Source organism: Tachyglossus aculeatus, chromosome 2 (assembly GCF_015852505.1).
Source record: "Tachyglossus aculeatus isolate mTacAcu1 chromosome 2, mTacAcu1.pri, whole genome shotgun sequence".
Taxonomy (NCBI): domain Eukaryota; kingdom Metazoa; phylum Chordata; class Mammalia; order Monotremata; family Tachyglossidae; genus Tachyglossus; species Tachyglossus aculeatus.
The window spans coordinates 139253429-139275418 of NC_052067.1; the positions used below are offsets into that span (position 1 = coordinate 139253429).

The window sequence follows — 21990 nt, forward strand, 5'->3', positions numbered from 1 at the left end:
AAGTGAAATGAAGTGAAACGGTCGCACAGTGGACAATAAGAATAAGAATTGGAACAATAACTGTAATTGTAATAACTGTAATAATTAGAGAAGCAGTGTGGCTCAGTGGAAGGAGCCTGGGCTTTGGAGTCAGAGGTCATGGGTTCAAATCCCGGCTCCGCCAATTGTCAGCTGTGTGACTTTGGGAGGGTCACTTCACTTCTCTGGGCCTCAGTTACCTCATCTGTAAAATGGGGATGAAGACCGTGAGCCCCGCGTAGGACAACCTGGTCATCTTGTAACCTCCCCAGCGCTTAGAACAGTGCTTTGCACACAGTAAGCGCTTAACAAATAAGCACTGCCATCGCAGCGGCGGAAAGGGGGTGGCTGGTAAGTGGCGAGCGGGGCAAGTAGGGTGATTGGGGCGAGCGGGTCGGAGCAGGCCAGCAGGGCTGGGGAAAAAGACATCCCCCCTGCCTTATCTCCTTCCCCTCCCCACAGCACCTGTATATATATATGTTTGTACATATTAATTACTCTATTTATTTTACTTGTACATATTTATTCTATTGATTTTATTTTGTTAATATGTTTTGTTTTGTCGTCTGTCTCCCCCTTCTAGACTGTGAGCCCGCTGTTGAGTAGGGACCGTCTCTATATGTTGCCAACTTGTACTTCCCAAGCGCTTAGTACAGTGCTCTGCACACAGTAAGCGCTCAACAAATACGATTGAATGAATGAATGAACTGCGAACAGAGGCCCAGGAACTGGCAGATCCGGGCTCCTGCAGAGGCTGAGAGGGAGACCAGAATCACAAGCGGAGACCCCCAGATCGGCAGACCCAGCCTCCTGCAAGGGCGGAATTCCGCCTTTAGCTCTGATTTCTCCCACACCCTGGTGCACGGTCCCCAGGCTGCTGTCTCTACTAGAGGATGGGCACCCCCCGGGCACTTCAAGGGAAACTGTGCAGGATTTCCCTGCCTCATGAGCCAGGGGCCGTCTGTCTACCTTCCCAAGCTCCCTTCAATTTAAAAGGGACACTTTGGGAGCCATACTCTCACTCCTCCCACTATAATAATGATGGCATTTGTTAAGCGCTTACTATGTGCAAAGCACTGTTCTAAGCGCTGGGGGGGATACAAGGTAATCAGGTTGCCCCACGTGGGGCTCACAATCTTAATCTCCATTTTACAGATGAGGTAACTGAGGCACAGAGAAGTGAAGTGACTTGCCCAAAGTCACACAGCTGACAATTGGCGGACCCGGGATTTGAACCCATGACCTCTGCCTCCAAAGCCCGTGCTCTTTCCACTAAGCCACACCACTACGCAGCATGGTTTAGTGGATACGGCATGGGCCTGGGAATCACAAGGACCTGGATTCTAATCCCGGCTCCACCACATGCCTGCTGTAAGACTTTGGGCAAGTCACTTCACTTCTCTGGGCCTCAGTTACCTCATTTGGAAAATGGAGATTAAGAGTGGAAGCTCCATGTGGGACAGGGACTGGTACCACCTGATTAATAATTTGTATCTACACCAGTGCTTACTACAGGGCTTCGCGCAGAGTAAGATCTTAACAAGTACCATAAGTATTATTGTTATTACTCCTTCCAACGCTGATCACAGGTGCAATCATTCAATTTACTGAGCACTTCCTGTAGGCAAAGCACTGTACTAAGCACTTGGGAGAGTTGAGAAGCAGCCTAGCATAATCAAAAGAGCATGGGCAGCATGGCTTAGTGGAAAGAGCATGGGCTTAGGAATAAGAGGTCATGAGTTCTAATCCTGGCTGTGCCACTTGTCAGCTGTGTGACTTTGGGCAAGTCACTTTACTTCTCTGTGCCTCAGTTACCTCATCTGTAAAATGGGGATTAAGACATGGGACAACCTGATCACACAACCTGATTACCTTGTACCTACCCCAGCGCTTAGAACAGTGCATGGCACATAGTAAGTGCTTAACAAATACCATTATTATTATTATTACCTGCATTACAGTCCTAGCTCTGCCACTAGTCTGCTGTTTGAGACCTTGGGTAATAACAACAACAATAATAATAATAATAATAATAATAATAATGGCATTTATTAAGCGCTTACTATGTGCAAAGCACTGTTCTAAGCACTGGGGAGGTTACAAGGTGATCAGGTTGTCCCACGGGGGGCTCACAGTCTTAATCCCCATTTTACAGATGAGGTAACTGAGGCACAGAGAAGTTAAGTGACTTGGCCAAAGTCACAAAAGTCACTTCCCTTCTCTGGGCCTCAGTTCCCTCACCTCTAAAATGGGGATTAAGACTGTGAGCCCCATCTGGGACTTGGACAGTGACCAATATGATTATCTTCTATCTACCCCACCGCTTAGTACAGTGCCTGGCACATACTAAGTGCTTATCATTCATTCAATCATATTTATTGAGCATTGACTCTGTGCAAAGCACTGTACTAAGTGCTTGGGAGAGTACAATTTAACAACAGACACATTGCCTGCCCACAACGAGCTCACAATCAATCGATTACTGAGCACTTAGTGTATTCATTCATTCATTCAATCATACTTACTGAGTGCTTACTCTGTGCAGAGCACTGTACTAAGCACTTATGAAGTGTATGAAGAGCACTGTACTTAACTCTTGAAAAGTACGATAGAACAGAGTTGGGAGATACGATCCCTGCCCGCAAGGAACTTACAGTTTACAGTACATACAGTAGGTAGACACAATCCCTGCCTACAGAGGTCATGGGTTCAAATGCTGGCTCCGCCAACTGTCAGCTGTGTGACTTTGGGCAAGTCACTTAACTTCTCTGGGCCTCAGTTACCTCATCTGTAAAATGGGGATTAAGACTCTGAGCCCACCGTGGGACAATCTGATCACCTTGTAACCTCCCCAGTGCTTAGAACAGTGTTTTGCATGTAGTAAGTGCTTAATAAATGCCATCATTATTATTATATTACAGGGAACTTACAGCCTATAGTACAATAGGTAGACATGATCCCTACCCAACAAGGATCATACACACTAGAGGGAGGAGCTTACAGAGACTAGAGAGTCAAACACCCTCCCAACCCCACCTCTCAGAGGTCATCTCATTTTTCCCCAACCTTTGAGCATGACCATCTGCTCAGTCCCAGCCATACCCATACCCAGCCCCCAACTGGATATGAATGGGCCCCAGGAGAAGTAGCCTCCACAACCTCTCTGTCATCATCCCCTTCCCCAAATCGCAAGTGATTCCTGCTGTCTAACCTAAATCTCTCTTGCAGTTGCATGGTCTCTACTGCTTCCTAATGCGCCTCAACTTTTCCACTACCTTTGAAACTGTGGATCACCCCCTTCTCTTGGAAACACTGTCTAACACTGGTTAGACACTGTCCTCTTCTGGTTCCCCTCCCATCTCTGCCTTGCACACTCTAATTATGGGGGTCCCTCCGGACTCAGTTCTGGGTCCCCTTCTATTCCCCTTCTATTCTCCTTCCATACCCACTCCGTTCACTCCCACGGCTTCAACTACCATCTCTACCTGAATGACTTCCAAATTTCCCTCTCCAGTCCTGTCCTCTTTCCTTCTCTGCAGTCCCATATTTCCTCCTGCCGGCGGGACACCTTTCATTCATTCAATTGTATTTATTGAGCGCTTACTGTGTGCAGAGTACTGTACTAAGCGCTTGGGAAGTACAAGTTGGCAACATATAGAGACGGTCCCTACGCAACAGTGGGCTCACAGTCTAGAAGGGGGAGACAGACAACAAAACAAAACATATTAACAAAATAAAATAAATAGAATAAATATGTACAAATAAAATAAATAGAGTAATAAATACGTACAAACATATATACATATATACAGGTGCTGTGGGGAGGGGAAGGAAGTAAGGCGGGAGGGATGGGGAAGGGGAGGAAGGGGAGAGGAAGGAGGGGGCTCAGTCTGGGAAGGCCTCCTGGAGGAGGTAAGCTCTCAGTAGGGCCTTGAAAGGAGGAAGAGAGCTAGCTTGGCAGATGTGCAGAGGGAGGGCATTCCAGGCCAGGGGTCGATGGCGGGACAGGCGAGAACGAGGCACGGTGAGGAGATTAGCGGCAGAGGAGCGGAGGGTGCAGGCTGGGCTGCAGAAGGAGAGAAGGGAGGTGAGGTAGGAGGGGGCGAGGTGATGGACAGCCTTGAAGCCCAGGGAGAGGAGTTTCTACTTGAATGTCCCACCAACACCTCAAACTTAACAAAATAGAACTTTGCATCTTCCGATCCAAACCCTGCCCTCCCTTGATTTTGCTGGAGAATACCACCATCCTTCCTGTCTCAAAAGCCTGCAACCTTGAGCGTTAGTCTCAATTCAACTCTCTCATTCAATCAGTGGTATTTATTGAATGCTTACTGTGTCCAGAGTACTGTACTAAGCATTTGGGAGAGTACAACACAACAAAGTCAGTAGGCATGTTCCCTGCCCGCAAGGAGTTTACAAACCACATATTTAATCTGTCACCAAATCCTGTCAGTTCTGCCTTCACAACATCTCTAAAATCCTCCCTTTCCTCTCCACCCAGCTACCACACTGATTCATTCATTCATTCATTCAATCGTATTTATTGAGTGTTTACTGTGTGCAGAGCACTGTACCAAGCACTTTATCATTTTCTGCCTTGACTACTGCACCCTCGCTAATCTCCCTGTCTCCTGTCTCTCCACTCTCCAGCCTGTATTTCACTCTGCTGCCTGGATCATTTTTTTAAAAAGCCATTCAGTCCACATCACCCTACTCTTCAAAAACCTGCCAATAATTCATTCATCCATTCAATCATTTATTGAGCACTTACTGGGGCAGAGCACTGTATTAAGCGCTTGAAAAGTACAAATCGGCAACAGAGACAATCCCTACCCAACAATGGGCTCACAGTCTAGAAGGGGGGAGACAGACAACAAAACAAGTAGATAGGCATCAATAGCATCAATTTAAATAAATACAATTATAGGTATATACACATCATTGATAAAATAAATAGAATAATAAATATGTACATATATGCACAAGTGCTGTGTTGGGGAGGGGAGCAGAGCAGAAGGAGGGAGTCGGGGCAATGGGGAGGGGAGGAGAAGCAGAGGAAATGAGGGGCTCAGTCTGGGAAGGCCTCCTGGAGGAGGTGAGCATTCAGTAGGGCTTTGAATGGAGGGAAGTTTGGCAGATGTGCAGAGGGAGGACATTCCAGGCCAGAGGTAGGACGTGGGCCGGGGGTCGACGGCGGGACAGGCGAGAATGAGGCCCAGTGAGGAGGTTAACGGCAGCAGAGGAGCGGAGGGTGAGGGCTGGGCTGGACAAGGAGAGAAGAGAGGTGAGGTAGGAGGGGGCGAGTTGATGGAAAGCTTTGAAGCCAACGGTGAGGAGTTTTTGCTTGATATGAAGGTTGATAGGTAACCACTGAAGATTGTTGAGGAGGAAGGTGAAATACCCAGAGCATATCTGTAGAAAGATAATCCAGGCAGCAGATTGAAGTATAGACTGAAGTGGGGAGAGACAGGACGTTGGGAGATCACCTGCGCATCAACCAGAAACTCCTTACCATCAGTTTTAAGGCACTTGATCCGCCCTCCCCCTCCTACCTTACCTACAATCCAATCTGCCCCCTCCACCGCCAATTTATTCACTGGACCTCGATCTCATTTATCTCACCATTGACTCTTTGTCCTAGTCTCCCTTGAGCCTGGGATTCCTTCCCTCTTCATATGTGACAGGTACTCTCCCTACCTTCAAAACCCTCCCCAAATCACAACACCTCCAAGAGGCCTTCCCTGACTAAGCCCTTGAGAGGCCTTCTTTGACTAAGCCCTTGGTTTTCCTACTTGCCCTCCTCTCCGTGTTGCCTGCATACTTGTACCTCTACCCCTTAAGCACTTGATATTTACCCCGAGGACAGGGACTATTTCTAATTGCCACGAGTATTTTCTCCTAGAATTTAGTACAGTGCTCTACATGTAGTAAGTGCTCAATTAATGTTATTGATTGATGGATAGCTAGATGAGCATTTTATCCCTTATTTGCTCCCCTTGTGTAGTTGAAAACCTTAATGACTGGCTCCTTAGCCTCCTCTTCTGCCCTTAGATTAATCCTGGTTTGACCTGACATCCCTTTGAGGGGGAGGAATCCCCAGCTATTCTATTTGTCCACTTTCGTATGTCTCCCCTGCTGGGGAAAGAAGATCCCAGGGAGCAGCTAATATGTCACTTTTATCTCTTGTACTTTCCCAAATGCTGAGTAATAATAATAATAATGGCATTTATTAAGTGCTTACTATGTGCAAAGCACTGTTCTAAGCGCTGGGGTGGTTACAAGGTGATCAGGTCCCACAGGGGGCTCACAGTCTTAATCCCCATTTTACAGATAAGGTAACAGGCACAGAGAAGTTAGGTGACTTGCCCAAAGTCACACATGACAATTGGTGGAGCTGAGATTTGAACCCATGACCTCTGACTCCAAAGCCCATGCTCTTTCCACCGAGCCACGTACAGTGTATTGTACCAGAGGGTACCCAACAAATACCATTTCTACTACTATTTGATTCTGGTTGTCTCCCTAAAGACTTATGGACCTAGGATCTTGGGGAAGTGAGGAGAAGAGGGGAAGGAGGGAGAGTAAGGGGAGGGGAACAGAAATGGAAAATGAGAGAGGCGAAAGAGGAGGGAAGGGGAGTATGGTCTAGTAAAGACAGCCCAAACCTGGGTTCTAATTCCAGCTCTGCCACTTGTCTGCTGTGTGACCTTGGGAAAGCCACTTAACTTTTCATTAACAGTAATAGTCATAGTATTTAATAACTGCGTATTGTGTGCACAGCACTGTATTAGGTACTGGGAGAAAATAGAAATTAGAAATAGAAATTTAGTAGAAATTCAACACAGTCCCTGACTCTCACGGGGCTCACAATATAAAAATTCTCTGTGCCTGAAGTTTCCTCACCTAGCCCCTTGTTGGGCAGGGATTATCTCTATTTGTTGCTGAACTGTACTTTCCAAGCACTTTGTACAGTGCTTTGCACAGAGCAAGCACTTGAATATGATTGAATGAAGGAAGAAGTAAAATGGGGATTCAATATCTGTTCTCCCTGCTCGGGCTGTGAGCCTCATTTGGAACAGGGGCTTTGTCCAATCTGCTTATTTTATGCCTACCGCAATGCTTAGTGCAGTGCTTAGCACACAGTAAGCACTTAACAATTTTGTGGGGAAAGTATGGGAGGTAATGAGGAAGGGAGAAGGATGAGAAAGGTGGGGGACCAAAGAGGAGAAATTGGAAGGTGGACAGGAAGGGGGTGGGGGAGGAGGAAGGAATACGGTGGTCCTTGAGCCCCACCCGTCACCCACAGAAATCCTGCCATCGCAGTTCTTTCCCCAGACCCCTCAGCCCACATCCACCCACGTGGAAGCGTGGCTCAGTAGGAAAGAGCCCGGGCTTTGGAGTCAGAGGTCCTGGGTTCAAATCCCAGCTCCGCCAATTGTCAGCTGTGTGACTTTGGGCAAGTCACTTAACTTCTCTGGGCCTCAGTTACCTCAACTGTAAAATGGGGAAGCAGCGTGGCTCAGCGGAAAGAGCCCGGGCTTTGGAGTCAGCGGTCGTGGGTTCAAATCCCGGCTCCGCCACTTGTCAGCTGTGTGACCTTGGGCAAGTCACTTCACTTCTCTGGGCCTCCGTTACCTCATCTGTAAAATGGGGATTAAGACTGTGAGCCCCCCGTGGGACAACCTGATCACCTTGTATCCCCCCAGCGCTTAGAACAGTGCTTTGCACATAGCAAGCGCTTAATAAATGCCATCTCTATTATTATGGGGATGAAGACTGTGAGCCCCACTAGGGACAACCTGATCACCTTGTAACCTCCCCAGCGCTTAGAACAGGGCTTTGCATGTAGTAGGCGCTTAAAAAACGCCATCATCATTATTATTATTATTTCCCGGGCACCTGGATGGATCTCTCCACCCAGCTTCCTATAAAAGGCGACAGCTGATCCAAAGAAAGACCCCCGGGTCCCCTCCCTCCCCCGGAATGGGCCTCTCTGACACCTGCGGATCCCCGTGCCCCCCAATTCCCCTGCCCAGCTGACCCCAGGGTCGACGCCGAGTTAATGTCTAAACCTGGGTTGGGGGTCCACCCCGTGCCCCCCAGCCGGGCCCTACCTGCTCCCGGCTCCCTCGGCCGGTCCTTCCTCGCCCCCGGGGCTGGACAAGGGTGGGAATGCAACCGGGGCGGGAGGAGGGGCTACAGGCCAGGGGGCGGAGAGGGAAGAGGGGGCTGCCAACTCTGGGCCACGGGGTGGGCCAGGCCGGGGGGCGCCTGCCCGGCTGGGCCAGTGTACTGGGGGCGTCCAAATAATAGCGGGGCCGTGGGGGGGGCTCCCTTTTCCGACTGCTTTCTGGCCCCCCCACCCCATCACCACTTCCTGAAACAGTTGACCTCCCGGGAGCCACCCACAATCTTCCGGGGCGCGGCCTCTTCCTCCCTCCCCTTCCCCCAGTCATTCATCAATCGTGTTTATTGAGCGCTTACTGTGTGCAGAGCACTGGACTAAGCGCTTGGGAAGTACAAGTTGGCAACATAGAGAGACGGCCCCTACCCAATAGGGGGCTCACAGTCATTCATTCAATCGTATTTATTGAGCGCTTACTGTGTGCAGAGCACTGTACTAAGCGCTTGGGAAGTACAAGTTGGCAACATATATAGAGACGGTCCCTACCCAACAGCAGGCTCACAGTCTAGAAGGGGGAGACAGACAACAAAACAACAGTCATTCACTCCTTCCATCGGACCGCTTGAGCGCCTATTGCGTGCAAAGCACTGCACTAAGCGCTTGATTGATCGGAAAGTCCAACTGGGCAACGGATAGAGACGGTCCCTACCCAACAACGGCCTGCCCAGACTGAGCCCCCCCTTTGCCTCTGCTCCTCCTCCCTGCAGTACTTGTGTATATTTGTACATCTTATTTTATTAATCAATCAATCGTATTTATTGAGCGCTTACTGTGTGCAGAGCACTGGACTAAGCGCTTGGGAAGTACAAGTTGGCAACATAGAGAGACAGTCCCTACCCAACAGTGGGCTCATGATGTGCATAGAGCTATAATTCTATTTCTCTATTCTGAATCAATCGCATTTATTGAGCGCTTACTGTGTGCAGAGCACTGGACTAAGCGCTTGGGAAGTACAAGTTGGCAACATATAGAGATAGTCCCTACCCAACAGTGGGCTCATGATGCGCATAGAGCTATAATTCTATTTCTCTATTCTGAATCAATCAATCATATTTATTGAGCGCTTACTGTGTGCAGAGCACTGGACTAAGCGCTTGGGAAGTACAAGTTGGCAACATAGACAGTCCCTATCCAACAGTGGGCTCATGATGTGCATAGAGCTATAATTCTATTTCTCTTCTGAATCAATCAATTGTATTTATTGAGCGCTTACTGTGTGCAGAGCACTGTACTAAGCGCTTGGGAAGTACAAGTTGGCAACATAGAGAGGCGGTCCCTACCCAACAGTGGGCTCACAGTCCAGAAGGGGGAGACAGAGAACAAACCCAAACATATTAACAAAATAAAATAAATAGAATAGATATGTACAAGTAAAATAAATAAACAAATAAATAAATAGAGGTATTGATGCCTGTCTGCTTGTTTTGTTGTCTGTCTCCCCCTTAACAATAATAATAATAATGGCATTTATTAAGCGCTTACTATGTGCAAAGCACTATTCTAAGCGCTCGTGGCTCAGTGGAAAAAGCACGGGCTTTGGAGTCAGAGGTCATGGGTTCGAATCCCGACTCCACCGCATGTCTGCTGTGTGACCTTGGGCAAGTCACTTAACTTCTCTGAGCCTCAGTTACCTCATCTGTAAAATGGGGATTAAGACTCTGAGCCCCCCGTGGGACAACTTGATCAATCAATAAATCAATCAATCGTATTTATTGAGCGCTTACTGTGTGCAGACCACTGTACTAAGCGCTTGGGAAGTACAAGTTGGCAACATCTAGAGACGGTCCCTACCCAACAGTGGGCTCACAGTCTAGAAGGGGGAGACAGAGAACAAAACAAAACATACTAACAAAATAAATAGAATAGATATGTACAAGTAAAATAGAGTAATAAATATGTACAAACACGTATACATATATAAAGGTGCTGTGGGGAAGGGAACGAGGTATGGTGGGGGGATGGAGAGGGGGAGAGGAAGGAGAGGGCTCAGTGTGGGAAGGCCTCCTGGAGGAGGTGAGCTCTCAGTAGGGCCCTGAAGGGAGGAAGAGAGCTAGCTTGGCAGATGTGGAGAGGGAAGGCATAAGTGCTCAATAAACACGATTGAATTAATGCTGCCAACTTGTACTTCCCAAGCGCTTAGTACAGTGCTCTGCACACAGTAAGAGTTCTATAAATATGATTGAATGAATGAATGAATCTATAATTCTATTTAGCTATTTTGATGCTATTGACGCCTGTCAACTTGTTTTGTTTCGTTGTCTGTCTCCCCCTTCTAGACTGCGAGTCCGTTGTTGGGTGGGGACCGTCTCTACATGTCTATGGACTTTCCAAGCGCTTAGTACAGTGCTCTGCACACAGTAAGCGCTCAATAAATACGATTGAATGAGTGAATAGAAACCGGCCCCGACCAGGGGGTCGGACGAGAGTTTCTCTCCCCTGGGGGGAAGGGGCTTCTCCCCCGCTGCCCCCCGACCACCGTTGCAGCTCGGTAAAGGAGCAGGGGGACTCGAGGCGCGGAATCATCCGCCCCGGTCCAAGAACGCCCGGGCAACAAGTGACGCGGCGATGGGACGCGAGCTGATTGGCTGGCGCGGGCCGGGCGTTGATTGGCAAGAGCGAGACGGGAGCTGATTGGCTGCGTGTTACGGGAGTTAATTAGCAGGCGCGGGACTGGAGCTGATTGGCAGGCGCGGGCCGGGAGCTGATTGGCTGTTTGTACATATTTATTACTCTATTTATGTATTTATTTTACTTGTACATATCTATTCTATTTATTTTATTTTGTTAGTATGTTTGGTTTCGTTCTCTGTCTCCCCCTTTTAGACTGTGAGCCCACTGTTGGGTAGGGACTGTCTCTATATGTTGCCAATTTGTACTTCCCAAGCGCTTAGTACAGTGCTCTGCACACAGTAAGCGCTCAGTAAATACGATTGATGATGATGATGATGATGACAAGTTGGCGGGGAGGATTCCCCGAGGCCGCCTATCCGAGCCTCAGTTTACCCCTCAGTTTGAGACGCAGCGTGGCTCAGCGGAAAGACCAGGGCTTGGGAGTCAGAGGTCATGGGTTCTAATCCCGCCTCCGCCACTTGTCAGCTGTGTGACTTTGGGCTAGTCCCTTCCCTTCTCTGGGCCTCAGTTCCCTCATCTGTAAAATGGGGATGAATAATAATCGTAATAATAATAATAATGATGGCATTTATCATCATCATCAATCGTATTTATTGAGCACTTACTATGTGCAGAGCACTGTACTAAGCGCTTGGGAAGTACAAATTGGCAACATATACAGTCCCTACCCAACAGTGGGCTCACAGTCTAAAAGGGGGAGACAGAGAACAAAACCAAACATACTAACAAAATAAAATAAATACTGTGTGCAAAGCACCGTTCTAAGCGCTGGGGAGGTTACAAGGTGATCAGGTTGTCCCACGTGGGGCTCACAGTCTTAAATCCCATTTTACAGATGAGGGAACTGAGGCACAGAGAAGTGAAGTGATTCGCCCAAAGTCACACAGCTGACAAGTGGCGGAGCCGGGATTTGAACCAGTGACCTCTGACTCCAAAGCCCGGGCTCTTTCCACTGAGCCACGCTAATGATGGTGGCGTTTTTGTTAAGCTCTTACTATGTGCAAAGCACTGTTCTAAGCGCTGGGGACGATCAGGTTGTCCCACATGGGGTTAACAGTCTCCACCCCTATTTTACAGATGAGGGAACTGAGGCTCAGAGAAGTTAAGTGACTTGCCCAAGGTCACACAGCTGACAGGAGGCGGAGTCGGAACTAGAACCTATGACCTCCGACTCCCAAGCCTGGGCTCTTCAACTGAGCCATGCTGCTTCCCCAAGATTGTGAGCCCCATGTGGGACAACCTGATTACTTTGTATCCCCCCAATGCTTAGAACAGTGCTTGGCACTTAGTAAGCTCTTAACAAATGCCATTATTTCCTCCCCTTTCTAGACTGTGAGCGTGTTGCTGGGTGGGGACCATCAATATATGTTGCCGACTTGTACTTCCTAAGCGCTTAGTACAGTGCTCTGCACACAGCAAGCGCTCAATAAATACAATTGAATGAATGAACCCCCAGCGTGGGAGGAAACAGGGGCGACCCCTCGGGAGCCCCCAACAATCGGGCCATTTGGGGAGGAGAAAGGCCGTGAGGCCCACTCTCTCCGGTCCAGATAATCGGCGTCCCATTAACCCTCCCCGCGCCATCTCCCACCAGGTTGGGGTCCCTGGCCTCCGGCCAAGGCTCCCCCCAACTTTCTGGGTCTCAACTCTCCTCTCTGGCTGGTGGCAGAATATGCCCTGGGTTGTTGTTATCAGGGGTGATGTTGCTTTGTACTGTCCAAGCAGTTAGCACAGTGTTCTGCACACAGTAGGAGCTCAATAAATAAGATTGAATGATTATAATTATTAATCAATCAATCAATCAATCAATCGTATTTATTGAGCGCTTACTATGTGCAGAGCACTGTAATAAGCGCTTGGGAAGTACAAATTGGCAACATATAGAGACAGTCCTTACCCAACAGTGGGCTCACAATCTAAAAGGGGGAGACAGAGAACAAAACCAAACATACTAACAAAATAAAATAAATAGGATAGATATGTACAAGTAAAATAAATAAATAAATAAATAGAGTAATAAATATGTGTGCCCTTCAGTTCCCAGTTCCCTTCAGTCCTGGCCCAGGGCCAGAGTTCCCTTTTTAAAATTAATAAATAAAATTGTATTTGTTAAGCGCTTATTATGTGCCAGACACTGTAGTAAGCACTGGGGTAGATACAAGCGAATCAGGTTGGACAAATTCCAAGTTCCACCTGGGGTCCACAGTATTAAATCCCCATTTTACAGATGAGAAGCAGCGTGGCGAAATGGATAGAACTTGGGCCTTGGAGCCAGAGGAACTGGGTTCTAATCCCAGCTCTGCCATTTGTCTGCTGTTTATTTATTATTTATTTATTTATTTATTTATTATTAATTATTTATTATAATTTAAAATTTATTTATTTATTTTATTTGTACATGTTTATTCTATTTATTTTATTTTGTTAATAGGTTTTGTTTTGTTCTCTGACTCCCCCTTCTAGACTGTGAGCCCGCTGTTTGGTAGGGACCATCTCTATATGTTGCCAACTTGTACTTCCCAAGCGCTTAGTACAGTGCTCTGCACACAGTAAGCGCTCAATAAATACGATTGAATGAATGAATGCTGTGTGACCTTGGGCAAGTCGTTTCACTTCTCTGGGCCTCAGTTACCTCATCTGTAAAATGGGGATTAAGACTCTGAGCCCCACTTGAGACAGGGACTGAGTCCAACCTGATTACCTTATATCTATCTCAGTGCTTAGGACAGTGCTTAGGACAGGACAGATACCATCATCAATACAGATGAGGTAACTGAGGAACAGAGAAGTTAAGTGACTTGCCCAAGGTCATGGAGCGGACAAGTGTCAGAGGAGGGATTAGAACCCAGGTCCTTCTGACTCTTGGGCCCGTGCTTTATCCAATATGCCTTGCTTGCTTCCTGCCGAGGGTTCGGTCCTTTCCTCCAAGAATATAGGGTCTAATGCACTACCGCGATGGGGGCCACTTCCATCCGGCAGACAGGGAAACTAAGTCCCAGGGAAGTCACATGACTTACCCAGGATGGCACAGCAGAGCCGGTTGAGAACCCTTGTCTATTTTCCAGAAATAATGGGGTATGTTTCCCAGACTTCTCTGTCCTCCCAGGAGAAGCAGTGTGGCTCAGTGGAAAGAGCCCGGGCTTTGGAGTCAGAGTTCATGGGTTCAAATCCCAGCTCCGCCAACTGCCAGCTGGGTGACTTTGGGCAAGTCACTTCACTTCTCTGTGCCTCAGTTACCTCATCTGTAAAATGGGGGTTAAGGCGGTGAGCACCCCGTGGGACAACCTGATCACCTTGTAACCTCCCCAGCGCTTAGAACAGTGCTCTGCACATAGTAAGCACTTAATAAATGCCATTATTATTATTATTCTCTGTGCCTCAGTTACCTCATCTGTAAAATGGGGGTTAAGACGGTGAGCACCCCCTAGGACAACCTGATCACCTTGTAACCTCCCCAACGCTTAGAACACTGCTTTGCACATAGTAAGAGCTTAATACATGCCATCATTATTATTATAAACAGACACAAAAAGACCCTGGAGTAGTCATAGCTCCAACTCTGCCCTGCCCCCAGCCTGCCATGTGACCTTTCTGGGCCTGAATTTAGTCCTCGGTAAAATGAGGATAATAAACCCTGCGATGAAAATTCTATGAATCACCGATGGGAAGGCTTTGAGAACATCCAGCACCAGACATTTTCATGGTGTTGATTAATCCTATAGCACCTCTACCGAGGGGTGCGACCGAAGATGATACAATTCATGCATGGCTATTATCACAGCCACACCCTCCTCCCTCCCTCCTAAATTCATTCAATCGTATTTATTGAGCACTTACTAAATCTGATGTTAGTCTGTAGCCTGCTATCCTATGGTTTTTGGTTTGTTTTTTTATGGGACTTCCTAATCAATCATACTTACTAAATTCTTGGGAAAATACAATATAACAGAGTTAGTAGACACATTCCCTGCCCACAACGAGTTTAAGTCTCTACTGTTCATTCATGCATTCATTCAATTGTATTTATTGAGCGCTTACTGTGCGCAGAGCACTGTACTAAGCGCCGGGGGAGATATAGCGTTGTCAGGATGGACACATTCTCTATCCGCATGGGGCTACCAGTCTTAACCCCCAATTTACAGATGAGGTAACTGAGGCATAGAGAAGTTAAGGGACTTGCCTAAGGTCACATAGCAGACAAGTGGTGGAGCCAGGATTAGAACCCAGGTCCTTCTGACTCCTAGGCCCGTGCTCTATCTACTATGCATGAAGCTTCTAATAATAATAATGGTATTTGTTAAGTGCTTACTATGTGCCAGGCACTATACTAAGCGCTGGGGTGAATACAAGCAAATCGGTCGGACACAGTCCCTGTCCTACATGGGGCTCATGGTCTCAATCCCCATTTTACAGATTCATTCATTCTTTCTTTCAATCGTATTTATTGAATAAATATTCAATATTCAATCGTATTTATTGAGAGCTTACTGTGTGCAGAGCACTATACTAAGCACTTGGGAAGTACAAGTACAAGTTGGCAACATATAGAGACGGTCCCTACCCAACAGTGGGCTCACAGATGAGGTAACCGAGGCTCAGAGACATGAAGTGACTTGCCCAAGATCACACAGCAGACAATAATAATAATAATGGCATTTATTAAGCACTTACTATGTGCAAAGCACTGTTCTAAGCGCTGGGGAGGTTACAAGGTGATCAGGCTGTCCCAAAGGGGGGCTCGCAGTCTTTATCCCCATTTTCCAGATGAGGGAACTGGACAAGTGGACAACTGGACAAGTGGCGGAGCCGGAATTAGAACCCATGACTTTCTGCTCTATCCATTATGTCATGCTGCTTCTCGCCATAAATACGATTTAATGCAAGTGCTTAGTACAGTGGCACTCAATAAATACTGTGGACTGATGGATTGAATGCATTGCACAGCCTCTTTCCTGCCCCCTACCCTGACCCCAATTTGTCGCCCCACCAGTGCCCAAGAGCCTTGGCTGCAACGCCACTCCTCAGACTCCTGAGATTGAGGCTTCTCAGGGGACCATCTGTGTGCCACAGAGTAACACAGGGTGAGGCTGGGGCCCCAGGGAACATCTACCATAACAGTACTATTAACTGGGGTATCTGTTAAGCACTTACTACATGCCCAAGCACTGTACCACGCACAGGGACGCACAGGAATAGATACCAGGTAATCTGGTTGGACACAGGCTCTGCACCACATGGGGCTCACAGGCTAAGAAGGAAAAACCAGTATTGAATCCCCACTTTACAACTGAGGAAACTGAGGCCCGGAGAAGTTAAGTGACTTGCCCATGGTCACTCAGCAGACAAGTGTGCGTATGTGTGTGTGAGTGTGTTGGGGGACGGGGGAGGTTAGGATTAGAAGGAGGCCTTCCCAGACTGAGCCCCCTCATTCCTCTCCCACTCCTCATCCCCACGCCTTACCTCCTTCCCCTCCCCACAGCACCTGTATATATGTATATATGTTTGTATGTATTTATTACTCTATTTATTTTATTTGTCCATATTTATTCTATTTATTTTATTTTGTTAATATGTTTTGTTTTGTTGTCTGTCTCACCCTTCTAGACTGTGAGCCTGCTGTTGGGTAGGGACCGTCTCTACTTGTTGCCAACTTGGACTTCCCAAGCACTTAGTACAGTGCTCTGCACACAGTAAGTGCTCAATAAATATGACTGACTGAATGCATGAATGAATGAATGAATCCAGATCCTCTGACTCCCAGCCTATGTTTCTTGTTTCCCTAGGCCACGCTACTTCTCATGAAACTCACCTTGGCCTTATGTCTCCTTATGACCACTCTTCTCTCCACCCCCTGTCACTCAGCATCACCTCCAGGAAGCCTTCGCTTACATTGCTGTGATCCCCCAGCAGTCTCTGAGAATCAGTCCCCTTTCTCTTTTCACTCTTTTGAGAAACCTTTCCTCTCAGCATTCCTTCCCCAAGCTGATGGTCCTGAACAATGCTCATGCCTGTGAACAGGCCCTAATCCTCAAAAACCTCCAATGATTGTCCATTCAGTGTATCAAGATGAAATTCCTCACCATTGACTTTGAGCCACTCAGTCAGCTCTCTCTCCCCCACCTACCTATCCTCACTCCTCTCCCCTTATACCCAGCTTGCAAGCTTCAGTCTTCTAATACCGACATAATCACTGTGCCTCACTCTCATCACTCTCACTGTTGACCCCTTGCTCACGTCATCCCTCAGGCCCGGAACCTCCTCCCCCTACATATCTGACTGACCAGCACTCTGCCCATCTTCAAAGCCCTCCTAGAATCTCATCTCCTCCAGGAAGCCATCCCTAACATCATCATCATCATCATCATAATGGTATTTGTTAAGCATTTACTTTGTGCCAGGCCACCGTACTAAGCGCTGGGGTGGATACAAGCAAATCGGGTTGGACGCAGTCCCTTTTCTCACGTGGGACTCACAGTCTCAATCCCCATTTTACAAATGAGGTAACTGAGGCCCAGAGAAGGGAAGTGACTTGCTCGAGGTCACACAGCAGACAAGTGGGGGAGCCAGAATTAGAACCCATGACCATCTCCTTCATCCCATTTCCCCCCTTTTTGCCCATTTACTTAGTCCAGCCTCCCTAAGCACTTACGTATTCGCCACACTCTCACCCTTAAAACACTTGTATCCATACCTTATATTTGTTTGCTTCTACATGTAATCTAGTTTAATGTGTGTCTTCACCATAAGCTACTTGAGGGCTGGAGCTGAAGTACTAGACTACCGCAGTGGGAAGTACTCTAGGCACAATGAGTGCTCAATAAATACCGCTGATTAGTTAACTGATAATCTCCAGAGTGGCCCAGCTCCAGCAGTGGTGTGTGTGAACATGTGTCTATGTGGCCCACGTGAGCAGGAAGGACAAGACACAAGAAGACATGGTCTCAAACCATCCCCGCCCCCCACACCTTTCTCACCTGGTGAGTTCTTTTGGGGGCAGCCCCCTGGGCGGCAGGTGGGGTGGGCGGCTCGGCACAGGAGGGGCCGGTGGCGGAGGCCCCTTGTTCTCTACCTGGTGTCGCTTGGCTGGCAGTGGTGGAAGCGATGGCCGCGGCCTGACCGGGACGCCTGGCTCCCTGGGATCCTCTGGAGGCAGGGTGACCGGTGGACCTGACGGATCCTCGACCCGCAGGGTGGCCGGGCCTGGCTCCGAGGCAGGTGGTAGGCACGAGAACTTGACCGGCGGTTGACAGCTCTTCCGGGGCGGGATGGGCGGGGGGCCCGGGGTGGTTCCCAGGGCCGGAGGGAGGCTAGGGCCCAGGCAGGGGTCAGGGTTGCAGGCTGGGGTCGGAGCCGGCCCAACCCGGCGGAAGATATTCCGTTTCATGGGCACCGGTCTCGGGGGAGCCTCGGGGCATGGCAGGGCAGGCCCAGGGGGCGGCTCACTGGAGGAGGCCTTCTGGAGGCCGGAGAGGATGCGTTTGCGGTGTCCGGGCAGCAGCACGCCCATCCGGAGCAGCTGCCCTTCGTCCAGGCTCTGGCACTCAGCCACCCGCTCCAGGCCCCTCTCCTCGAACTGACTGGCATACTGTTCCAGGTGCAGCGCCCGCAGCCAGTCCACAACGGCCAGCGTCTCCCCCTCTGCCATGCCAGGCTGGGAGCTGGGGCACCCGGTGCTCTGCCCGCTTCACACCATCTCCCCCTCTGGGGCCAGGGGGCCTCGCTCTGCCCTCGAAGCTGGAACACACGAGGAGCCTTCGCGGCCTGCGACCGGGGCCTAGCAGAGCCAGTCGGAACTGCCGTTCCTCCAGCCTCCACCCCCAGCCCAGCCCCCAGCCCCCACCCCAAACCAAGGTGATCTCCCTCCTCAACCCACAACCCTCCTGGCTTCACACTCACGCTCCCCTCCACCCCGAATGCCCTCCCCGCTTCCTGCCCACCTTAAGTGCTTAGTAAAGTGCTTTGCCTGCAGCAAGCGCTCAGTAAATATGACAATTCCCTCCCACCGCCTGAAGGAATGTGAGATGGGACCAGGCCAAGGATCAGGTGAGGGGGGCTTGGCACAGTCCAGGCAGGGGTAAAGGACTCTGGAGAAAGAGTGGTGTGTAGGGGTGCCAGCTTGTGGGAGTTACCAGGGCAAGAAGGGCAGAGGAGGGATGCCTGGAGGGCACTGGCCTAGCAAGAGGCAGGAGGGAAAGTGCCGCCAGTCTTGAGGGGGCTGGGGCGGGAGGGGAAGAGGAGATCCAAGATGACTCTGAGAGTCTGAGTTCACAGTTTCACTCACTAGGATGAGCTATAGGGCTTGGGGAGGGAGGGAGTGAAGGATGGAGGGAGGAGGGAGGGAAGGATGGAGGGAGGGAGGACCTGCTGGGAAGGAAGCTCTGCTCTGGGCCTCCCTGGCACCAAGGCCACAGCTCCCCCAGGACAATCCAAACCCCTCCGTAGTCCCTGCCCCCGAGTGCCACCCCACGGCCCAAGCTCCTACCTGGTGGGCAGAGTCCTAGAAGGGCTCACCGGGACAGCCGCTGACTCCTTCCCTGGTTCCTGCCCAAGACGTCCAGCAAGCTCGGCTACACAGCTACTTCCTTGTCATAAGATGCTGTGGGGGAAAGTCCACGGGTCAGGGTCAGGGCCAGGGCAAGGGTGGAGGGGTCCTGTAGGAGGATGCTCAGCTTGAGAGGATCTCCTCTGCCTCCCGGGCCAGTGAGGCTGAGTGGGCGAAATGGCATTTAAACTGCGAGAGGGAGCAGGGCTAGACACCAGGGAGCCCCAGGGTGGCAGTTTACAGGTGGCTGCGGGGCCCTCTGGGGCCGGGGATGCATAGGGGAAGCAGCGTGGCTCAGTGGAAAGAGCACGGCCTTTGGAGTCAGAGGTCAGGGGTTCAAATCCCAGCTCCGCCAATTGTCAGCTGTGTGACTTTGGGCAAGTCACTTCACTTCTCTGTGCCTCAAGTACCTCATCTGTAAAATGGGGATTTTACATGTAAGCCCCCCGGGGGACAGCCTGATCACCTTGTAACCTCCCCAGCGCTTAGAACAGTGCTTTGCACATAGTAAGCACTTAATAAATGCCATCATTATCTTATTATGCAGCTGCCCAGACCCGAGAGCAGAGTTTGCTGGGGAACCCTGCCCCTTAATTGGGGATCAAGACTTTACCCAGGGTAGGGGGCAGGGGAGGGGGAGGGAGGGGAAGGAGATGGGGCAGACCAGCGAGCACTAACCAAGGCTCTACTCTTAGCCTCTGGACCTAAAGCACAAAGTCCATTTGACCAGGAGTGTCGGCTGGATGTCAGTCCCAGCCCCACTTCGTGCCCTCTCAGAGTGCCTGCTCTGCCATGCATTATGGGACAAATGCCTCCGTCACCCTGGGGCCAAGCAGACGTTGGTGGGGGCAGGGCAGGAAAGGATGTTGCCCCACAACTGACCGTCTCGCAACAGGAAGTGGTGGGGGTTTGGGGCCCTGGAAGAGAAGGGATGGGATGAGGAGACACGTCAGAGACACGGGGAACAAAGAAACCCGGGGAACAAGAGATGAGGGAGGGGGAGAGGGGCACTGGGGCACAGAGAGACATCCCACAGGAAAGAGAGGGCTCCAACCTCAACCATCTTCCAACCATCTTCCATGGAGAAGCAGCGTAGCTCAGTGAAAAGAGCATGGGCTTTGGAGTCAGAGGTCATGGGTTCAAATCCCAGCTCCGCTGTCAGCTGTGTGACTTTGGGCAAGTCACTTAACTTCTCTGTGCCTCAGTTACCTCATCTGTAAAATGGGGATTAAAACTGAGCCCCCCATGGGACAACCTGATCATCTTGTAACCTCCCCAGCGCTTAGAACAGTGCTTTGCACATAGTAAGCGCTTAACAAATACCACCATTATTATCTCCCCTTCTGGGGAGGCAAGGTTGGGGCATGGGGAAGCCAAGGGGGCAGAGCTGGGTATATCACCAGCTCTGAGCTTTGGCAGAGAGACGGGATCAGGAGGGGCACACCCCCACGGACCCTCTCTCTCTCTGCCCATCTCGGCCAGGGAGAAAGCCCTCTTCATGACTCTTTGGACGAACCCAGGACTCACATTGCCACTGATGCGTCCAGGTGTGGCCAGACAGGATGGATAGCCTGGTTCCTGGATCCCAACCCAGCCAACGCTTCCAAGCCCAACGCAGGGAGATGCCAGTCTGTTAGGGGAGTGGGAACTGCCCTCCACCTCTGCCCACCAGTGGGACTCACCTTTGTCTCCTCATCCTATCCCTATCCCACCAGTGGGACTCAGGGAGCTCCAGTCTCCCTTAGGATGGGAGGCTCTTCCAGTGGTCTAACCATGAGCCCCCTCACTGCAGTGAGAGTTTGTTCCCTTGTCCTGGACAAGGGTCCTGGTCAAACAGCTGGTGGACCTGCCCTGTTGAATGACCTTTTGAATGGATCAAAAATAAATAAGCAAGGTTAAGTGACTTGCCCAAAGTCACACAGCAGGCCACTGGCAGAGCTGAGATTGGAACCCAGATGTTCTGACTCCCAGGAGGAGGTTGTTCTGTGCTCCCCATCCTGCCTGCCACCCCCCGCCCCCAGCCTTCTCTTTTTCAGGCTGGAAGTCCCAGTTTTTCTCCCCATCTTCACAACCTTCCTGAAATCATACTGCCCCCAAGGGGGCTTCCCCAATGAATTTCTAATTTTTTAGAAATGGGATTTATTAAGCACTTACTATATGCCAGGCACTGAACTAAGAGCTGGGGTAGATATAAGATAATCAGGTTGGACACAGTCCACATCCCATGTGGGGCTCACAGTCTTAATCCCACTTTACAGATGAGGTAACAGGTACAGAGAAGTGGAGTGACTTCCCTAAGGTCACACAGCAAACAAGTGGAGGAGTTGGAATTAGAACCCAGGTCCTCCTGACTCCCAGGGCCATGCTCTATCTACTGGGCCATGCTGCTTCTCAAGATTGCAAGCCCCTAGGGCAGGGATCATGCCTATGTCTAATTCTACTGTACTCTCCCAAGTGCTTAATTCAGGACTCTACATTCAATGGGTGTTCAATAAATTCAACTGAATGACTACTTATTTTAACCTCTCCCCCAACCCTTCTCTGATCCATCCCAGGTATTCCTGCCTTCAGCAACAGAGGGGCTTCTTTTTCTTTTTTTTCTGTGGTATTTGTT

The 21990-nt window shown here is 49.7% G+C and overlaps 1 protein-coding gene across 6 annotated transcripts in view; it reads right to left on the minus strand.

The window, feature by feature from the left end:
• The window catches only part of ARAP1 (ArfGAP with RhoGAP domain, ankyrin repeat and PH domain 1), a 98548-nt gene that overhangs the window by 41464 nt on the left and 35094 nt on the right, over window positions 1–21990 (minus strand). For 4 of the 6 annotated variants that reach the window (XM_038769018.1, XM_038768994.1, XM_038769002.1 and 1 more), the window contains exons 2-3: window positions 19317–19430; window positions 17809–18568 (exon numbers count right to left, since the gene is read on the minus strand). In XM_038769018.1, the coding sequence (XP_038624946.1) occupies window positions 17809–18479 (671 nt within the window). In that variant the 5' untranslated portion in view covers window positions 18480–18568; window positions 19317–19430. Of the gene's footprint in view, window positions 1–8132; window positions 8302–17808; window positions 18591–19316; window positions 19431–21990 lie in introns of those variants that run through there. The other 2 variants (XM_038769009.1, XM_038769036.1) reach the window with 2 other exon arrangements.